This window comes from Eschrichtius robustus, chromosome 12 (assembly GCF_028021215.1).
Source record: "Eschrichtius robustus isolate mEscRob2 chromosome 12, mEscRob2.pri, whole genome shotgun sequence".
In the NCBI taxonomy this organism is placed as follows: Eukaryota; Metazoa; Chordata; class Mammalia; order Artiodactyla; family Eschrichtiidae; genus Eschrichtius; species Eschrichtius robustus.
The window spans coordinates 45,791,836-45,810,957 of NC_090835.1; the positions used below are offsets into that span (position 1 = coordinate 45,791,836).

The following is a 19,122-nucleotide window of genomic DNA, read 5'->3' on the forward strand; positions in this document are numbered from 1 at the left end:
ACCCCTGTTTTCCACTTTCTACTAGTATTCATTAGGGGAAAAAAAAATGTAATGGTTAAGGAATCGTGTCAAATGAGTTCAACTTCTCATTCAATCTTCCTAGCTCTGCGCACATAACTCCAAGCGTTACTCTCCTCCCATGTGATACCACTGCCTACTTCCCTTACTGATGGTAAGGAGCAAATAAGGTTGTGCCTGTGAAGCACCCAGCCCTGTCTAGTACACACAAAGCTCTCTGTAAAGACAGATGCCAGCTGTCTTTACTAATATTGTTGTTGCTGTTTTAAATCATGTTTTAATGGGCATTCTTGTATATAAGTATTTGTGTATATCTTTTACTATTTTCTTAGGATGAATTCCTAGAAGTGGAATCAAAGGCTACATTTAAGGTTTAATACATACTGTCAGTTTGCCTGTCATAAAAGATGTACCAATTTATGACAGTGTATGTTTCACTAGCCTCTGAACGAGTGCTATTTTTTTAAAAAACTCTACCAGTTTGATGTTTTTTTATCATCATAGTGGAATTTTCTTTGATTACTAATGAGGGGGGCTCTTTTTTTCATGTTTATTTCAAGTTCTTTGTCCATTTGCCCTTTGGGCCTACCCTTCTTTAGAATTTCAAGATAACTAATGAAGTCTGTCCGTAAAAGCTGACCATTATGTTGACTTCGTAAACAGTTGGCTTAAGCAGGATTTATGAGTACAAGCAGAGAGATGCACACACAAATATGGTGCATTCTGAGGGTACAAGGTATCTCGGAGGCATTTATCTCCTTGAAGAACCAGGGTTAGTCTCCTTCACTGCCTGGGGTTTTTTTCCCTCTGTAATCTAGCTACGGCAAAGAATACTAAGTAATAACACATGTTCGAGATGGTGATAAAAACGTGCCAAGGAAGTCGCAGAACATTATTTGAAACTCAGACCACTGTTTAGTCTGGCAGCTCTCGTACTCTTTAATTACATGACAAAGGCCCCGTCTGTACAGCAAACACTGTAATATATTCTGACCAATAACTGTCATCATATAAAATCAGAAGACCTGACATGGAAGAGGGTTTGGTGTTGAGACAAGAGAACTGAATTGGTAATCTGTGCTTTGTGCCTCATGTTACATGCCACTCGGTTGGATTTCGCTTTGTTCTACAAAGATGAATGACAGTGACAGGTGTATGTGATGGATTCAGACGACGCCTGGCTTCATCCACAGTAGATTAACAACAACAACGAGTCTGCAGCGTTAAGTACATTGCTAATTCTAAAATGGTCCATTACCTTGGTAAACCACCAAAAGAAAGTGCAAACATGACAACAGAAATATGAGGCTAAAACTTGCCAAAAGTTATCAGGGGACTGATTCTTTCAGACTTCAGAAGGTAAACGGATCATATCGAAAGACTTTGTTTAGCTGTTATGTCTACAGTTAGGATGCCATGATGGTTTGCTGGCTGTAATAACCAAGTAAACAAAGGTTTCTAAATTAACTACGATTCATAAAGAGACCTAATAACTGTATAAGTACGAAATACAGAAATGTTTCATTGCCAATGTTATCTTTTCCCTTTTGCCACCGTTTTCGGTGCTGTACATTTTTTTTTTTTTTTTTAATGAAGGCTCTTTTAGTGACTTGCTGGGCCTCTTCAGCCAAGTCATTTAATTAATTAATTTATTTATTCATATTTATTTATTTGATTGCACTGGGTATTAGTTGTGGCAGGCAGGCTCTTAGTTGTGGCACGTGGGCTCCTTAGTTGGGGCCTGCGAACTCTTAGTTGCGGCACGCATGTGGGATCTAGTTCCCTGACCAGGGATCGAACCCGGGGCCCCCTGCATTGGGAGCGTGGAGTCTCATCCACTGCGCCACCAGGGAAGTCCCCAGTGCTGCACATTTTAACACCATCAGAAGTAAGACAAATTTGTTTTACAAGTACAAAATAACCAAAAGGCATTAGCTGATGAGTCAAAAAAATCAAAGACGCCAATAAGAAAAGTTGGAAACTCCCACCAAGCAAAGATAAATAAACGCATCAGTCAAAATAAACATATCATACATTAATATTCTGGTCTGAGGCAATTGGTTCAACTGTCATCTTGACATATTCCTTAACGAACCAATTAAATGAAGATGTTAATCTGATGTTAAATAAACAAATAATTTAAAGAATACTCCTTTTAAATCCTGAAGATAATGGTGCCTACGGTGGCTGGATAAAGAAATGGAAAACTGTTTATTATGGTAAAGAATAAAGTAGATTGCTTTGATGGCATACCCTATATGTAAATGAGAAATCAAGTGTTCCACTGAAGGATATCAATATTTAGATGGCAATGGCTTACGAAAGCTACTGAAGGTTTTGGTTTTACCAATGCCCATGACTGCCATCTAGCCATGGGCACTGACACTCTCACCCTAGAACTGTCCAAGGGGAAGGTCTCATTTCCACTGGCACACAGGCCACTTACAGCTTTCGCTTCCTCATAGAACTGGCAGGAAAAGCTCACTGCGGGCTCACACCTATAAAACTGCTGGCACAAAACCCAGAGAAAGGTTTCTCTACGCGACTGACTCATTCCCTAATAATGACTGGTGAATTGAGGAGCCTGCCGCTGAACTAAGCCCAATGTTTAACTACTTGGGAGGCTTGGAATGCAGTCCTAGAATTCGCATTATGCTCTGATAGCCCAGGCTAGACTCTTGCGCTAAAAGAACTGTGGTATGTGAGCAGTACTATCTTCCCAGTGCTTTCATGTCATCTCTACAATGGCCACAGAGTCTGCAGAACAGTCTCTGGCTCTGTCTAGGGGCGCACGAAGCCTAGGGCTCTTGACAGTGAAAAGCTGAGGAGGAGATGACCAGGGACCTACGGGCTGCACACACTGCCCACCACTCCAAGGTTCCATCAAGCTGCACCAGGGAAGACATGGAGAATCACAGGCCCCAACTGTGTCTCACATGCTTAAGTCTGAGCAAGTAATGAGCAGGCGATAAAATATGGCCAAGGGCATAGTACACCTGAGATTTAACCAACATTCTATGGTTAGATATGTTTCTAGGCAGAAGATATCTACTCTAGATAGAAGACCCAGGCTAAAAAACACCTCTAAGCAGGGTTCCAGAGAGGACTGAGCTCTGTCCTACCTGAAAGAGCTAAGAATAAATAGTAATTCTGAACATGCTTAAACAGTTTAATAAGGGAAAGGTAACGCATTTTCCATAGGGAAAATAATGTCTTAATTTTTTTAAAGGCAAGTATAAAAAGAGGAACTCATAAAAAATAATGACCACAATAATGACAGTAATAGTTACCATTTCACTCTCTATCTGAAAGTAGGAAACGAAGGATAGTAACAAATGGCAACAGCCCCAAACAGAAATATGTAAACAACATTGAGGCTCTAGTACAGTTACTATCGTTTTTATAAATAGTCTAAAAATAGGAATACAGAACATAGTTTTCCTGTTATCCAAATAAGAATTCAATACCTTGACCACTCAATTCAATGACCTCATCACTTCCAAACTCTTTTCTAATCCCCCCTCGGGCACCCAGTTTCTAGACAGTTTTATGACTACTAATTGCACCACTTCAAAAGTCTCACTTTCAAGCATCCCAGAGGCAGAGCATCACTTCCTAACTTCCCGGCTCAATTACCCCTGCGCCTGTGCACTGGATTCTAACACCTCTCCCTTAGGGAGCATTGCAGGGGCTACCCCCCTAGGAGGCAAGGATATCAGTCTAGCAAGGCACTGCTCACCCTGTTGCTTCATCAGTTTTACCCTTCCTATGAGATCAAGGGTTGGGAAACTGTTCCAGTTAAGGGCCAGAAGTAAACACTCTTGGCTTTGCAGGTCATGCAGTCTCTTTCAAAACTACCCAGCTCTGCCGCTGTAGCACAAAAGCAGCCACAAACAATAAATAAATGAATCAGTGTGGCTGTGTTCTGATAACATTTTATTTACAAAAGCAGGTGCGCCGGACTTGGCCCCTAAGCTGTAGTTTACCAGCCTCTGCACTAGATCATCCTCGTCAACACAGAAACATCACTACAATATTCAGAACAAACGAAGAAATTGCTTTGATCCCGTATCCCCCTCCAGCTCCCCATTTTCCAGCTCTGCTTTATAGCAAAACTCTCTTTAGAACTACTGATGTTCCCTGTCTCCACCTCATCATTCCCTTCTCAGGGAACTCCACCAGGCTTTTGCCCCTGAATGCCACTAAAAATAACCCCTAAGAAATCACTCCTCTTGCCAACTCTAATGGTTAATTCTCCATCCTCAACGTACCGACACCCGCAGCAGCATCTGACACCGTTGTTATTCCCCTCATCTGAAAGTCGCAGGAAATCAGAGGCTTGCTTCTTTAATAATGAAGCTAGCATTAATGCAGCTCGTCACCTCCATCTTATATGTTGTCACCTTCCCAAAGAAGCTCTTAACCACCCTCTTGAAAACAGCTGACCCCAGCCCATCACTCTCCATTCTCTAACCCCGCTTTACTGTTCTGTACACCACTTACATCACTAGCTGAAATCATGGGGTTTTTTAATTGATTTCCTTGTTTATTGTCTACTACCCCCATGCATTCATAAGCTCCATGAAAATCAGGACTGTGTATGTTTTGTCCAACTCAGAGAACACAACTATTTGTGAGGTGACTCAGTGAATGAATAAATAATACTAACTTTTCCTGTAGGTAGAAAAATATCAAAGCTGATTCTGCCCTGAAGTTCCATAATTCTACAATGGAAATGAACTGTAAAACTTCAAGAGACTTTGTGAAGAAGAGAAAAGAAACAAATGAACTTTCTTGTGGGCAAGTAAGGAACTACTTCAAGAGAAAATGTTAGGTGGCATTCTGTTAAAAATCCCTTAACATCTACTTAAATAAAGAAGGAAGGAACTGTGAATTATTGTTGATTGTAGCCCCCAAAATGCCAGGGACTGCTCTGACCAAAGACTTCAACTAAATGCTGGCTTCCAACAAGACAAGTGAGTGGCTCAAGCCCAGGCACCATGTGACCAAAGACACATCAGCATGTTGGGCTCTTGGCCGGGCCCTGGTTGCCACTCCATAAGGAAAGTTGTCACTGGTCCCATGCGAGTCAGAGGAGGATAAGTGGTGAGTAAGCCTCCAGCATACAGGGTTGCTATGGGAATACAGATTCGAGAGATTAAGTTGTTTCTAAGGACCGAGATAAACAGTCTCAATGGACCCAACTGATCCCCATACAGTAAGGTTAGGCAATAAAGTGTGTACCAAGTCACCAGGAACTTAGGGGAAATCTCTGTGTTGATGAACAAGATAAAAGAAGAAAATAAGCAGAAGTAGTACTACCACTTGCAACAGGAAAAACTCACATAAGAGTTTTTTATTTCCTAAAAAGATTTTTAAAAAGTCAAAACAGATTTGGATCAATTACTGTTGATCTTCCTCACAAATCACTAAGGAAAACAGAATGCCTTGGATCAAGCTCCTAAGGCTTTAGATTGGTGTCCTTCCATAATTCTATCAGAATACTGGGATGGATGGAGAGAATTAATTTAATACCTACTCCATGAGCGCTTATGTAAAGACTTACGCTAGGGGCTTCCCTAGTGGCGCAGTAGTTGGGAGTCCGCCTGCCGGTGCAGGGGACACGGGTTCGAGCCCTGGTCCGGGAAGACCCCACATGCCGCGGAGCGGCTGAGCCCGTGTGCCGCAGCTGCTGAGCCTGCGCTCTAGAGCCCACGAGCCACAACTACTGAGCCCACGCGCCACATCTACTGAAGCCTGTGCACTCTGGAGCCCGTGCTCTGCAACAGGAGAGGCCACCGCAGTGAGGGGCCCGTGCACCGCAGCGAAGAGTAGCCCCTGCTCGCGGCAACTGGAGAGAGCCTGCGTGCAGCGGCGAAGACCCAACACAGCCAAAACTAATAAATAAATAAATAAAAATAATAAATAAAAAAATAAATTTATTGAAAAAAAAAAAGACTTATGTTAGTTCCTGTAGGAGACAGGATGATGCGTTATATCATAATTAACATAATAAGGAAGGATTTCAACCCTGTAAGTGTGGTTTAAGTCATGAGCAGAGGAGGGTTCAAAATCCAGGAGAGTGACAGAAGGCACAGGTCAGCAACCAGGATATTACTAACCAGAATTGTGCCAAGAGCTGCCTCAATGATAAAAATAAAGAGAGAGGAGCGCCAGAACCTAATGATGATGGCAGAGGGAAACAAAGGAGAATCATGCATGTGCTATTATCAGATCCACACGACACTGAAGACAAGCATGTTGAGGAACTGGACCACTCTTACAAGTAAATGTGACACAAAGAAACGTAAAACAATCCTATTTCAAAATCCACTGTGATATTCACTTGGGTGTCTTTTAAAATGTGGCTCTGCTGGATGGTACAAACAACAGTGGACTAGGGGATCTAGATCCGAAACCTGACCTTCTTCGACTTGACTATGGCGTCTGGGACACACAAATTCCCTCTGGGGCCTCACTTTCCTCATGTGCAAAATGAAGACATCGGCCCAGGATACTAATCATGTCTTTTTATTCTGTATTTTTGATTCTTTGACATCTTAAGATCTTACTAACTCTGGGGGGAAGGCCCCTCCCAGGACCAGACAGTTCCCAGAGATAGCAAACTACTCTCCTTTGAGCCTGCCTTTCCTATGCAAGCCAATCAAACCCCCAACAGCCTCCTTTATATGGAGCTCTTAAACTCCAGGCCACCGTTTCCCTGCCCTAATCATCCCAGGGCCAGGTACCAGCTAAGGAGAGATAAACCCCACACCTCAGAGCCCACTGAAAATATTCAAGCAGCCAATCCTAAGCCTGCTCACCCACTCCTACCCTTGTAAACTACAACAAAGGCTCTGGCCCACGTTTTCCTCTTCCTTCCTCTGCCTCCTGACTGCCTCTCTTGCTTCCCCACGTGGCTGCCCCTCTCGGAATCTGTGAGTGTAACACACCCTCTCTTTGAGGGCAGTCATCTCCTGGTGTGTTGATCTCAGCGATCAAGAGTAATTTTTTGTTAACATACATTTTAATGATCTCCCCAAAGTCCCATATAGTGCTAACGTTCTAATATTTCTCTATTCTCATGAATAAAGACAAAAAAGTTGTACTCCTTCAGTTCAGCAGTCAGGAAACATGCTCTGAAAAGGGCTAGAAAGTATATTTTTAGGCTTTGCCAGACACAAGGTCTCTGTGCCTCAAATTCGTCTGTGTCTGTAGGCTGCACAACTCTTTAACAGCATAACCACCACTCTTACCTCGCAGGTCCTGGCCCTGTGGGCCAGAGCTTGTGAATCTGTTTTAGACAACCAGGGAAAGCCTACAGATAAGGATGCCTTGTGAAACACAAAAAGCTTTACTGAACCCCTACTTGGATTTACCAACACTCTACTGTACACAACTGGGGAACCACTATTTTTAAAGGTGTACGATAAACTCAAAGTGGTTGCCTTGTAAATGTCACACCAAAAAATTAATCTGAAACCATCCACTTTTGACCCCGAAATAGCTGCTAAGTATTCATGTAACCATGAATTCACATCTGTGTTGAAAGAAAACAATGAGAAAAGATTCCTTTGTTGAAATAAGCATCCTGTCTAAAGTCCAGGGGTCACAAACTCAACAGGGTCACAAATCAAAACATCGTTTACAAGGAAAGCAGACAGACATCCTAATACATGTGTATACACTCCGGATTTCCCTACACCCAGACAGTATAACATAAACACATCCATCTATAAAATCTTCCATAAGAATGTAAGGTATATTTTACTTTCAAAAAATAGTTAACAACAGTGGGAGATCTATCAAGATGGCGGAGGAGGAAGATGTGGACCTCAACTTCCCCCACAAACACATCAAAAATACACCCACATGAGGAACAATTCTCACTGAAAACTAACTGGAAACTGGCAAAAAAGACTTCTGTACAACTAAGGCTGGAATAAAGATCCACAAGTAATTGGGTAGGAAGGGAAGAAAAGCGATCAGGCTGGGACCTGTGCAACTGGGAGGGAACTCAGAGGAAAGGGGAAGATACACGGGTGGGGACCCGCCCTGGGGAGGGAGTGCTGTGAGCCACAGATTGGGCCCCAACCCTGGGGTCCTACACAGGGGAGATGAGCCCCCTTGGCTGGCTGGAGGACCACTGGGACCAACAGGAGGGCTGTGGGAAGCCTGGACTCCACGCCTGCACAAGTGCACGCTGGCTTGTCCCCGAGGCAGGATGGAGAGCGCAAACTGAGGACTGCTCTAGGGGAGCGAGCGGCTGTGAGGGACAAAGGGGACTTGGGCTCACTGTGTCTGAGCAGAGCAAGGGAAACAACTGCTGGTGCCTCTGCAGGAGGCGCACTGCGGACAGCTCTGTCTGCAGCTGACATGAGCCAAAAGCCCCCACGGGACCCCTTGCTTCAGCACTGCCCCCCTCTGGGGCAAGGGGCAAGGGTCCCAGGGCAAGGAGAAGGGAAGGCACACGCTTAAAGGCAAAGAGCCAGCTCGGGCCCGACTGTCAGGGCCTCTGCTCTACAACCTGGGATCAGACCCTGCCCCTGTTAGGTGGTGACGGCCACTGAGCACAGGGGTGGTCCCGCCTCACACCTGGCGCCAGCTCTAGCCCCTCCATCTCCAGCTCCACCCCTACCTAGGAGAGAGCTGCCAGCACACACTGAGGAATGACGTGACTTGGGTCCACGTCAAATCCAGATCTCCCACGAAAGGCACTGGGCACACGCAGTCTACACAGGGACGCTCCCATATAAGGACAACACTTCAAGACAGCAACCTGTAAGTGTTTCACCTAAATTTACAGAGGCAGAGTAAGTTAAGCAAAATGAAAAGGCAGAGAAACAGGTCTCAACTGAAAGAGCAAAAGAAAACCCTCTTGTTTGCAGGCTGTAATCACCTGGTGAGCTTCAAAAACTACTGATGTCTATGTCCAGCCTTAGAGATTGTGATTTAATTGGCCTGGGATATGGCCTGGGTTTTAGACTTTTTATAAGATCCCCAGATGATATTATGTACCCTGTGATGAAGCAATTCCACTTCTCATTATTTAACTTATCCATATATATATACACACATGTGATGAATAATTATTAATTGTAGCCTTGTTTTATAATACCAACAGATTAGAAAAACATAAATGTTCAACAAAAGGTGACTTGTTAAATAAATATGGAATATTCATAAAATGTAATACTATGTATCTGTTTTTTTAAAAAAAGTACAGATGGTATGTGAACTATATCTCAATAAAGCTGTTATACACATTTTTGAAAAGAAGTACAGAATGGTGCAGTTGACATACTACCATATATGTGAAAGATAATATACATACACACACAAACTGCTCAAAGGGTGGCTATCTCCAGGGGTGAAAATATGCTTTTCTATGTAAACTCTTTCAAATACTGAAATTTGAAATGTTGTTATGTATTAACTCTTAAAAAATAAATTCTAAAAATTAAAATGAAACTTAAAATCAGTCTGGTCATATCATTCTCCAGGCAAACAGAATTTTTATAAGCTAACATTCAAAGGGGCATGAGGGAACATTTTGGAACGATGGAAATACTCTATCTTGATAGTGGTGATGGTTGCACAATTGTGTACGTTTCTCAAAACTCAGAGAACTGCATACCTAAAATGAGTGAATTTTACTCTATGTAAGCTTATACTTCAGTAAACCTGACTTTAAAAAAATTTTTTCAAAGCTTACATGACAACCAGACCTTGTGAACAATGCTAGTAGGAATGTAAATTGGTACAACCAATTTGGAAAACTGCTTGGCAGTATCTACTGGATCTAGGCAAGCACAAGCTCTGTAAGCCAGTATTTCCATTCTAGAATGGATACACAATGGAGAAACATACATGGATTCACCACTTGTAGCATACAAAGTAACAGCCATGGTCATGCTACTCACGACAGCAAAAAAAATAGGAATAGTGCAGACACTGTTAGAAGTAAAAGGGATTAGTGGCCTGTAATGTATTTGTGCAATGGAAAGCCAGGCAGGAGGTGTTTCAGTTTGAAGGGTGGCATTGCCAAGACCAAGGACTGATGGCAAAGAACATGAGCAAAAAGCAAAATGCAAATGGCCCTTAACCATAAAAAGAAATATCCAACTTCACTCATGAAAAGGAAAATGCAAATTAAAATTACAATGAAATAACCTCTCATCACCCGGGCAAAGTTCCAAAGTTTAACAAATTCTGATAGCAAGGTTGTAGGGGGCCAGGCATCCTCAAACATGTCCTTTGGAGATGCAAACTGGTAAAGTCCCCACCATAGGGCAATATGGCTGAACCTGAAAACAAATTTTAAGTGCATTTATCCTTTGATACACAAATACCATATCTAGGGATTTATCCTGTAAGACATAGATGCATACATACAAAATGAAGTATGAATATAAGATTATTCATTCTTTGCTCTATCACTAGATTAGAAAGAACTCAAGTCTATCCATTAGACATTAATGAGACAAAGTATGGTATATCTATACAATGGAAGAGTTTATAACTGTAAAACACAACATGGAAGCTCTCTATGTATCAACATAGAAACAAAATTGGGGAAAAAAGTCGTAGGGTAGAAAAACATACATAATATGCTATTTGTGTGTGAAAGGGAGAAATGAGAAAATACACAGTCACATTAGTTTGCCTTTGGACATAAAAGGAATAAAGCAGTCAGCCATAAGGGATATAATGGGAAGATGAGGAAAGATCACAGTGGACAGAGGAAGGAACAGGTCTTCTCGGTATTATCTTTTTATATTGTTTTTTTTCCCCCAAATAGAAATGTATTACCCATTTCGAAATGTTGGACTTAAAATTCATTTTTGAAAAAAAAGAAAATCCAGTTAGGGAAATAAAAAACTTCCTTTCCCCCACCCCCCCTTCAAGGTATACGAATGGATTTTGCAAAATGCACACAGGTTGCTAGGGCCTGTGGGATCTAGAACCTCCCTTTAGAAGGGGTGGGGGGGAAGAGAGCAGGTGGGTGGTAATAGGCCTTTAATGCTTTGCTCTTGACCTCTGGAGCCTCAGCCAAAATCGACATGGGACAACTCCCATTTTAATATCCTGTTTCAAGAGAAAAGGCAAACAGAAGAGAACAGTGAATACAGAAAGAGACCCTACAAAAGGCAAAGTGGTATTTAAATGGGGTTTGGGGGTGATAAACAATTTCAGTTTACAAAATTATTAGGATATCTTTGTAGAGCAGTATTCAAAATGTACCCTGCCCTTTCAAACCCTTGCACAGTTGTGTTTATTATAGCTATAACGTAATTTAATTTTAAAACCATTTTTCTCACTTTAAAACTTATTTGCCTAGGCAGAAATCTTTGTGTATATATGAGTTTTTCTCTTGAACAGATACGTAGCAGTAGAACTGATGGTTGAAGGCTATGGACCTTTTACAATTGAATTTAGTGAATAAATATTAAGAGGTTTGAGTTTATCAGTAGATAAGTGAATGCAAAATGAAATGAAATCCCATTTTCATCCGTAAGTTTGGCAAAGATATTGCCAAGAGTGTGAATAAATACTGATACGAAAAGATCTTCAAATAATTTTGATAAATGAAAAGGTAAATTTCAGAAAAACACACACCCAATGATACTATCTATGATTTTTTTAAAAACTGACCACCACACAGCGAAGCTATTTAAATTCAGTATATACATACTGAATTTAAATAGCTCCCAAAAAAGTTCAGGAAGGACACCCACCAAAATAATAACAAGTATTAGCCCTGGGGGAGAGACCTGTGCAGCAGTGGTGGGGAATGAGGAAGCCCAGGGGACCTCGTGATTACAGTGCTGGAATTTAATACAAAGACAATATATTCAAGTATTAATTATGCAAGGAAAACAAAGAAAAAAGTTTATAAAAATTAATCCATTGAATTCTGCTTGTAAACTAAAAAAATATAAACTGACTTCTAAACCTAGTGTCTAACCATTTTAAAATAAAAAGGTTATAGGTCATCAGTTATCTGTTTCCACCTCACTAGGTTTTTTTCCCTCAATATGAGGAAATTCAGATGAATTTAATAAAGAGTTGGCAAGAAGAGAAAGTAGCCTGGAAAACATGCCACAACATAAAAAAAAGGAAATGCAATCTGTTCAATCTAATGAGAGGATAAAATCAGTATACAATATTCCCACTTGGTATCAAAGGTCCAGAGAAGAAACAACTATCTGAATTTGGCTTTAACTCCTAACACAGATTCACTCTTTAGACATAAATTTCTTCTGAAGGAATAGAGGATGGTGCCTTCTGAGTGAGAAATTTGGAAGGCTCATTGGACAGACTTTTAAAAGACTACAGAAACACAGGATTCAGAATTGCCAACAATATAAAGGGTTAAGTGCTCCCCAAATTCTTTTACAACGTGGCACAGGGAGTACAGGGTAATATTTATATGTCACTCTCTGGAAACAAATGAGGCTGCTCACAGCAGAGAGGCCTGAGAGCTGTGACAGGCCCCACACTGTGGCTGACCTGAAGACCCAGAGCACCGGGGCAGCCCTGCGACTGGGTCATGGCATACCCCGGGCCCTGGCACACCCCTTGCAAAGGTTGTCTTAGGTCAGCCTTTCACTCAATACAGATACTCTACAAATAGCATTTCTTGTTCAGCACTAACAATATGATGCTGGCTCATCACTATGCAGGACTTGTAAACAGAAGACCAGGTGAAATCCAGGTGGTTGGGACTGTATGATTTAGTTCTCTGAGAAAGATCAAAGGGAAACTCTACAGGTGCACTGCACCTACAGGTGCAGGATCCAAACCCAAAAGGTCCTCACACATCACCCATACAACCAAAACCAGGCTTCTTGTTTGAAAGCAACAACTCTTCTCTTGCCTTTCTGCAGAGCTGGGTGGTCTCTGACAAATCCTTCTTTGCAAGAGTGAAGCAGCTGCCACTACCCTAGGCAACTAGCACTAAAAAATTTGGTATCATCACAGGTAGTGTCTTCAATAAAGACAAAAAGCTCTCCACTACTCAATGAAAGTATGTCAACTAAAAAAAAAAAAAAAAAAAAATTAAGGACTTAACTGGTGGCGCACTGGTTAAGAATCCGCCTGCCAATGCAGGGGACGCGGGTTTGAGCCCTAGTCAGGGAAGAGCCCACATGCCACGGAGCAACGAAGCCCGTGCATCACAACTACTGAGCCTGCACTCTAGAGCCCATGAGCCACAACTACTGAATCCCGCGTGCCTAGAGCCCATGCTCCGCAACAAGAGAAGCCACCACAGTGAGAAGCCCGCACACCGCAACAAAGAGTAGCCCCCGTTCGCCACGACTAGAGAAAGCCCACACGCAACAACAAAGAGCCGATGCAGCCAAAAATAAATAAATAAATTTATTTTGTAAAAAACATTAATTCTTTAAAAAAAAGCAGAAAAATTATAGTCTATAAATACTACAGAGATTTAATAAACAATTGTTCAGTACAATGAGGCGAGAACTGACTTTTTAAAAGTATATGTGTTTATTTTCGTGTGTGGTGTTAGGGAGTGTTCTAATTTCATTCTTTTACATGTAGCTGTCCAGTTTTCCCAGCACCACTTACTGAAGAGGCTGTCTTTCTCCATTGTATATTCTTGCCTCCTTTGTCACAGATTAGGTGACCATATGTGCGTGGGTTTACCTCTGGGCTTTCTATCCTGTTCCATTGATCTATATTTCTGTTTTTGTGCCAGTACCATACTGTCTTGATTACTGTAGCTTTGTAGTACAGTCTGAAGTCAGGGAGCCTGATTCCCCCAGATCCATTTTTCTTTCTCAAGATTGCTTTGGCTACTCAGGGTCTTTTGTGTTTCCACACAAATTGCGAAACTTTTTGTTCTAGTTCTGTGAAAAATGACATTGGTAGTTTGATAGGGATTGCACTGAATCTGTAGACTGCTTTGGGCAGTAGAGTCATTTACACAAAAATAAACTCAAAATGGATTAAAGTCTAAATGTAAGGTCAGACACTATAAAACTCTTAGAGGAAAACATAGGCAGAACACTCTTTGCCATAAATCACAGCAAGATCCTTTTTGACCCACTTCCCAGAGAAACAGAAATAAAAACAAAAATAAACAAATGGGACCTAATGAAACTTAAAAGCTTTTGCACAGCAAAGGAAACCATAAACAAGACAAAAAGACAACCCTCAGAATGGGAGAAAATATTTGCAAATGAATCAACGGACAAAGGATTAATCTCCAAAATATACAAGCAGCTCATGCAGCTCAATATCAAAAAAACCAAACAATCCAATCCAAAAATGGGCAGAAGACCTAAATAGACATTTCTCCAAAGAAGATATACAGATTGCCAACAAACACATGAAACGATGCTCAACATCACTAATCATTGGAGAAATGCAAATCAAAACTACAATGAGGTATCACCTCACACCAGTCAGAATGGCCATCATCAAAAAATCTACAAACAATAAATACTGGAGAGGGTGTGGAGGAAAGGGAACCCTCTTGCACTGCTGGTGGCAATGTAAATGGATACAGCCACTATGGAGAACAGTATGGAGGTTCCTTAAAAAACTAAAAATAGAACTACCATACAACCCAGCAATCCCACTACTGGGCATATACCCTGAAAAAACCATAATCCAAAAAGAACCATGTACCACAATATTCACTGCAGCTCTATTTACAATAGCCAGGACACGGAAGCAACCTAAGTGTCCATCGAGAGATGAATGGATAAAGAAGATGTGACACATATATACAATGGAATATTACTCAGCCATAAAAGGAAACGAAATTGAGTTATTTGTAGTGAGGTGGATGGACCTAGAGACTGTCATACAGAGTGAAGTAAGTCAGAAAGAGAAAAACAAATACGGTATGCTAACACATATATATGGAATCTAAAAAAAAAAAAATGTTTCTGACGAACCTAGGGGCAGGACAGGAATAAAGACGCAGACGTAGAGAATGGACTTGAGGACACGGGGAGGGGGAAGGGTAAGCTGGGACAAAGTGAGAGAGTAGCACTGACATATCTACACTACCAAATGTAAAACAGATAGCTAGTGGGAAGCAGCCGCATAGCACAGGGAGACCAGCTCTGTGCTTTGTGACCACCTAGAGGGGTGGGATAGGGAGGGTGGGAGGGAGATGCAAGAGGGAGGGGATATGGGGATATATGTATACATATAGCTGATTCACTTTGTTATACAGCAGAAACTAACACAACATTGTAAAGCAATTATACTCCAATAAAGACGTTAAAAAGAATAAAAGTATATGTGTTAGTATTTTCTCTTTAAAGAATTTAGAATTTTAAAGCATTATGAATTCCACAGTATGCAAACTCTAATAAAGAATAAAAATACGAGAACATGACCCAAAACACCATAGATGACAGATACTACAAACCATAAAACATGAAAATTTACCACTGTGGTAACTCCAACATTAGCCTTGTAGAATCTCATCATCTTTAACAACATTTTCAGAACACAGAAAATTCACTTTCTAGATGAGAAACAAAGAAAAGAAAATTTGAAGTGACAGTACCTGGTAAAAGTTGGGTTGTGTTCAGTCATGGCAACTAGCAGCTTCAGAGCATACGCTGGTACGGGGTCAGGCTCCGTGAGGATGTGCTCGTACCTGAAATGACAACGTGATTAAAAAACACTCAGTGCTTTTGTCACTTAAAGTTTCCTCTGAACAACAGAAACAATATTCCATGTTTCAAACATGTGGAAGAAAATAGATACTGAAATAAATGTATGAGATATAGGACCGGCACTTGCCAATGGTGGCGATAATACTGACCTGCCTCACAGAGCAGGGATGTTGGGAAGATTCAATGAGACAATCCAGGTAAAATGATTAGTATTGAGCTGCGCACGTAGTAAGAGACCCAGAAACATTAGGCATTTGTGTCGGGTGTCGCAAGACCACCCTCACATTCAGGGATTCTAGAGGACTCATGAGACTCACATACAGTTGTATTTATAGTACAGACTTAGTACAGCAGCACAGCAAGGGCACACAGCTGAGTCATAAGGGAGACAGACACAGGCGGAGGCTGGAAGATTCCACGTGCAAACTTCCTTATCCTCTCTCCCTCCCACGAGCGGTCACACAGAGCACACTCTCCCCCCAGCCACAAAAACGCAGCATGTGTGCGTGATGTTACTGCCCAAGGAAGCCCATTAGACACTCAAGTGACCAAGGTATTTATCGCATGGGGCTGGTTGCATAGGCAACCTAACATGTACCAAAAATCCCAGACTCCCAGGATGAAAGCAGGCATCCAGCATAAACCATACTGTGTGCACAAACAGTCTGGGCACAGAGGACTACCCTCATCAGTTAAACACTGACTGGCAGCTCTCTGAGAGCCAAGTCCCAAGATGGCAGCCAAGGCCAGCCTTGCAAGCAGGGCTTTCTCAGGAGAGCAGTCTCAGATCCGCTACGTCAACTCTTTGCTGAATGGCATTCTTATTAATACTTTAGAACCTGAAATGAAAAGTATTACCAGAGAGAATAAAACTCAAAATGTCTTCATCAAAAGTTTCCACTGTGCTCCCATGTTATTTGCTAGATATAGAGCTGGCCTGTATACTGTGTGTGACCTACTTAGGTTCAGCTATCCAGTAAACAACACCATGTAGATGCTCAGTTAATAAGCACCAAATGAATGAATGAATAAATAAATGGACAAACTAACCAATCAACTTTACGATTTAACTCTCCAGAACAACCAACTAACGAGGGAGCAAAACATCTCCAAAAATCCAAAATGTGTATTTAAAACTCCATGACATGAAGCAGATGTTTTATCCTCTAGAGAAGAGGGCCCCAGGCTCTTACTCAGAGCCTATTTACTCTCATTTTGGAAATCATTACATAACAAGCTTAATTATGCAGCCTCTAAGCCCACAGTCTTTAAAAAAGGAGCCAAGTAAAGGGAGGAGAGGGACTATTACAGAAAGACAACCCAAGAATTACAAGAAGTGGGGCTTGAAAGCACAGGAAAAACAAAAGAAAGCAAACCCGAGAACTCCTAGCAGAAAGCAGTCCAGGGAGCATTTAACGCAGAGGAAGCAGCCACTCATCCCCCAATGGGACCTGAGGGCCCATTACACACCATAATGTTCAAAATGGGGGTACAGAGTCAAGGAAATGTTAAACTGGGCAGAGCACTCTGTTTAAGGAGCCAGGAAGTACCATATTTTAGTAATTTTTCTTATGAAATATTTTTAAATTATAGCAATCAAAGATTCACCCGTGTATGACAAAGATAAAAGACAAAATACCAATCGTTCATAAATAAAATATTAACAAATAAAAATCAAATTGAGGAAAACCAGACATTTTATCATACGAATAAAACAAAAATCAAGGAACATCTTTAGAGGTGATAAAAATGTATTTGTAAAATTAACATACAATTCGAAATTTTTTTAAAAAGGAACAACTCAGCATATTCCTTTTCTTAATAGTCTTAGAAAATAAAAAGCTCTTATCATCCTCAATTGGGGGCACCCAAGACTACCTTTAGGTTCAGTGATTTGCTAGACGGACTCACAGAACTCAGAAAAGCTGTTATGTTCCCGATTGCGGTTTATTACAGAGAAAGGATACTGGTTAAATATCAGCAAAGATGAAAGGCACATAGTACAGAGTCCAGGAGGGACCACGCACAAGCTTCTAGCTGTCCTCTCCAGTGGAGTTGTGTGGACAGGGCTTAGTCCTCCCAGCAACAGTGTGTGACAACACGTGTGAAGTACCGCCAGCCAGGGAAGCACTGGCGTCCAGGGTTTTATTAGGGGTCAGTCACTTAGGTGTGGAGTGCCTGTGCGGCTAACCTCTGTCTCCAGCCCCTCCGAGGGTCAAGCTGATATGGTGTGGCCCAATGCCCCGCCATAATTCACATCGTTAGCGTGAATTATCTGGCATGGCTCAAGTCCCCAGGGATACAGACTCTCTTATCAGGAAGGATATTCCAAAGGCTCAGAAGTACTCTTCCAGAAGGGAGTCAAGAGCCAGTTTCTTCATAATGTGCAGGGTTTGAACCACCCCACACCTGCTGAGCTAAGCCTTTGCAGCACACATCCTTAACAGGGAAACTGAGGCACTGCTGAGTTTATAGTGAGGCATTAAAGTCAGTGATAAGAGAAGAATGCACTCTTCCACTGATTACTGGTATTTGCAAATTGTCAGCCAGAGAATTTCAACAGAAGTAGGGGTAAGAAGCTTCTTAGGAGTCACTCACATACCCCAGATGACCAGCTCCCCTCGCTCCCACTCCCAGACTTACTGGAATCACTGAGGAAAGGACCACAAAACTATGAATTTTAAAAAGCTGCCCATGGGATGTCCTTATTCGCATGCTTGTACAGAAAGCAGAGGAGAACACATGGACAACTAGTTAGAAATATAATAGAGAAAACAATCTCAAGAGGACTGAAAAATATGAAATATTTTTAAAGGGACTTAACAAGAATATGTAGAACCTACATTTAAAACTGAAACCCTCAGTGTGTGTGTGTGTGGAAAAAAAAAAAAAAACAAAACTGAAACCCTGATGAAACTTTTACTGTCTGAAACACAAATGTGTTGAGGTTGTTTGAAGGTTATCTAACCTTGAAACAGGAGGGAAGGATGAAGCTTGTACCAGCCTAACGCGTAACAATTTTCCCAAAGAATATTGCTGTGTTTTTTTCCCCTTGGAAAAAGAAGGGTAAATTTTATAATGGATATGTTTAGAATAGAAATATTGATATATTGAACATGTCTTAGATAGGTTTCTAATGGTCAGCAAGAACTAGCCAAAAGAATGCTGTGATTTATTAAGCTTGTCTTTCTCAAGAGAGAGAACGCAACTGAGCTGATAGTAATTGGATTTTGCACTCCTCTGAATGAGACTTGGCAGGAAAACAAAACAAAAAAAAGATAACCCCAGACTCCTGAAATGGCTATAAAGGAGAGTCACCAGTGTGGAGCTGGCCCACGTGGATGGACGGGGGCTGGAGAGGAGCATTCCAAGTGCCCTGAGCCTGGCCAGAGACTGTGATCGCTGCTGTTGACATGAAAGCATGCTGTCCAGTCCCAAC

General features: G+C 41.6%; 1 protein-coding gene across 4 annotated transcripts in view; it reads right to left on the reverse strand.

Annotated features, from left to right (window-relative positions):
* ULK4 (unc-51 like kinase 4) overlaps window positions 1-19,122 on the reverse strand; it is a 540,948-nt gene that overhangs the window by 304,880 nt on the left and 216,946 nt on the right. For all 4 annotated transcript variants that reach the window (XM_068558236.1, XM_068558233.1, XM_068558235.1 and 1 more), the window contains one exon: window positions 15,572-15,664. In XM_068558236.1, the coding sequence (XP_068414337.1) occupies window positions 15,572-15,664 (93 nt within the window). The remainder of the gene's footprint in view (window positions 1-15,571; window positions 15,665-19,122) is intronic.